Raw genomic sequence first — 3,155 nt, 5'->3', positions numbered from 1 at the left:
GTAGTATGTAACACGGTGCAGAGGTCTGTAGTATGTAACACGGTGCAGAGGTCTGTAGTATGTAACACAATGCAGAGGTCTGTAGTATGTAACACAATGCAGAGGTCTGTAGTATGTAACACAGTGCAGAGGTTTGTAGTATGTAACACAATGCAGAGGTCTGTAGTATGTAACACAATGCAGAGGTTTGTAGTATGTAACACAATGCAGAGGTCTGTAGTAGGGTTATCCCAATACCACTTTTTTAGGACCGAGTACGAGTACCGATACTTTTTTTTAAAATGTGTCCCCAAATGCAGCCGTGTCCCCCCACATATATCCAGCCATGTCCCCCCACATATTGCAGCCATGTCCCCCCACATATTGCAGCCATGTCCCCCCACTTATTGCAGCCATGTCCCCCCACATATTGCAGCCATGTCCCCCCACATATTGCAGCCATGTCCCCCCACATATTGCAGCCATGTCCCCCCACATATTGCAGCCATGTCCCCCCATATATTGCAGCCATGTCCCCCCACATATATCCAGCCATGTCCCTCCACATATATCCAGCCATGTCCCCCCACATATATCCAACCATGTCCCCCCACATATATCCAGCCATGTCCCCCCACATATATCCAGCCATGTCCCCCCACATATATCCAGCCATGTCCCCCCACATATATCCAGCCATGTCCCCCCACATATATCCAGCCATGTCCCCCCACATATATCCAGCCATGTCCCCCCACATATATCCAGCCATGTCCCCCCACATATATCCAGCCATGTCCCCCCATATGCAGCCATGTCCCCCCCACATATTGTAGCAATGTCCCCCCACATATTGTAGCAATGTCCCCCCACATATATCCAGCCATGTCCCCCCACATATATCCAGCCATGTCTCCCCACATATATCCAGCCATGTCCCCCCACATATATCCAGCCATGTCCCCCCACATTTATCCAGCCATGTCCCCCCACATTTATCCAGCCATGTCCCCCCACATATATCCAGCCATGTCCCCCCACATATATCCAGCCATGTCCCCCCACATATGCAGCCATGTCCCCCCCCCCACATATTGCGGCGGGGGGGGGCAAGTATTCTATTCAGGCATCGGGGGCATTTGCGGGAGTACAAGTACTCCCGCAAATACTCGGTATCGGTACCGATACCGATACTGGTATCGGTATCGGGACAACCCTAGTCTGTAGTAACACAATGCAGAGGTCTGTAGTATGTAACACAATGCAGAGGTCTGTAGTATGTAACACAATGCAGAGGTCTGTAGTATGTAACACAATGCAGAGGTCTGTAGTATGTAACACAATGCAGAGGTCTGTAGCATGTAACACGGTGCAGAGGTCTGTAGTATATAACACAGTGCAGTGGTCTGTAGTATGTAACACAATGCAGAGGTCTGTAGTATGTAACACAATGCAGAGGTCTGTAGTATGTAACACGGTGCAGAGGTCTGTAGTATATAACACAGTGCAGTGGTCTGTAGTATGTAACACAGTGCAGAGGTCTGTAGTATGTAACACGTGCAGAGGTCTGTAGTATATAACACGGTGTAGAGGTCTGTAGTATGTAACACGTGCAGAGGTCTGTAGTATGTAACACAGTGCAGAGGTCTGTAGTATATAACACGGTGTAGAGGTCTGTAGTATGTAACACGTGCAGAGGTCTGTAGTATGTAACACAATGCAGAGGTCTGTAGTATGTAACACAATGCAGAGGTCTGTAGTATGTAACACAATGCAGAGGTCTGTAGTATGTAACACAATGCAGAGGTCTGTAGTATGTAACACAGTGCAGAGGTCTGTAGTATGTAACACAGTGCAGAGGTCTGTAGTATGTAACACAGTGCAGAGGTCTGTAGTACGTAACACAATGCAGAGGTCTGTAGTACGTAACACAATGCAGAGGTCTGTAGTATATAACACAGTGCAGAGGTCTGTAGTATGTAACACAGTGCAGAGGTCAGAAGTAAGACATGCAGGGCTCAGCAGTATGTAATGGACAGTGCATAGGTCAGTAGTAAAATAATAAGTATTATAGCAGTAAAATAAAGGTAGAGAGTGATAGCACTTCATAATAGGCATAGCTGGGACTGCTAACACAAAGACCCTGCCAGAGTGATGTAAACAGTTTATTATGAGATAGACCAGCCCTTCAAATGATCTTCTATGTGTGATGTGGAGGTGTCAGCATTGTTCTCATGCACTCTCTATGTGTGATGTGGAGGTGTCAGCATTGTTCTCATGCACTCTCTATGTGTGATGTGGAGGTGTCAGCATTGTTCTCATGCACTCTCTATGTGTGATGTGGGGGTGTCAGCATTGTTCTCATGCACTCTCTATGTGTGATGTGGAGGTGTCAGCATTGTTCTCATGCACTCTCTATGTGTGATTTGTGTTTCTCCCATCAGGCTTGGGACAGTCCACGTACACGGAGACAGCGCAGCTCCCTCATCCAGAGCTGGGAGTCTGGTAACCCCAATCCTGCGGATGACAACTAGGGGAGAGGTCCAGATGAGGACTGCTGGTACGGAACTTATGATATTTGGACCTTTCCCTCCCCCTCCCCTCACATTCACTACAAGAACTGCCATCCTGCTGTATCTTCAACCCTACAAATGTTCTGACATCGACCTGATATCGCTCGGACACTGGCCCTTAACTCATACATCACGTGATCAGTATCTAATCTGCCAATCAAGCTTTTGTAACCAATAAATTGTATTTGTAATAAATTATGGAAAATTAATTGTGTCGTTTTGGAAAATATATACAACCAATGTGTGTTATATTATTATACACTGTGATGCAAAGGAAAAGTTACAAACATGCAATTTTTTATTTGAATAGATACAGGACAATTATAGGACAACTAATAACAATGAATAATGTAATATTACATTTGTGACATACCGTGTTTCCCCCGAAAATAAGCCCGGGTCTTATATTAATTATGCCAACAAAAGACACAGTAGGGCTTATTTTCGGGGTAGGTCTTACCATGTAATGTGCTGTCTTCTCTCCCCCTCTCCCTCCCTGCCTGTCAGGAATCCCCAGTGTGAACTGAGTTAAAATGCTTGTAAAATCCTACAATCCACTTTAGTACAGTATTATATAATGTACAATGTGCGTGTTTCTGTAAT

The 3,155-nt window shown here is 45.7% G+C and overlaps 1 protein-coding gene across 1 annotated transcript in view; it reads left to right on the top strand.

The window, feature by feature from the left end:
• MISP3 (MISP family member 3) overlaps positions 1-2,761 on the top strand; it is a 71,591-nt gene extending 68,830 nt beyond the window's left edge. The window contains exon 5 of the mRNA XM_040346590.1: positions 2,424-2,761. Coding sequence (XP_040202524.1) covers positions 2,424-2,513 — 90 coding nt within the window. The 3' untranslated portion in view covers positions 2,514-2,761. The remainder of the gene's footprint in view (positions 1-2,423) is intronic.
• Positions 2,762-3,155: the final 394 nt, after the last annotated feature.

This window comes from Rana temporaria, chromosome 3 (genome assembly GCF_905171775.1).
Source record: "Rana temporaria chromosome 3, aRanTem1.1, whole genome shotgun sequence".
Lineage (NCBI taxonomy): Eukaryota > Metazoa > Chordata > Amphibia > Anura > Ranidae > Rana > Rana temporaria.
This window is presented reverse-complemented; position numbering and strand designations above follow the sequence as displayed.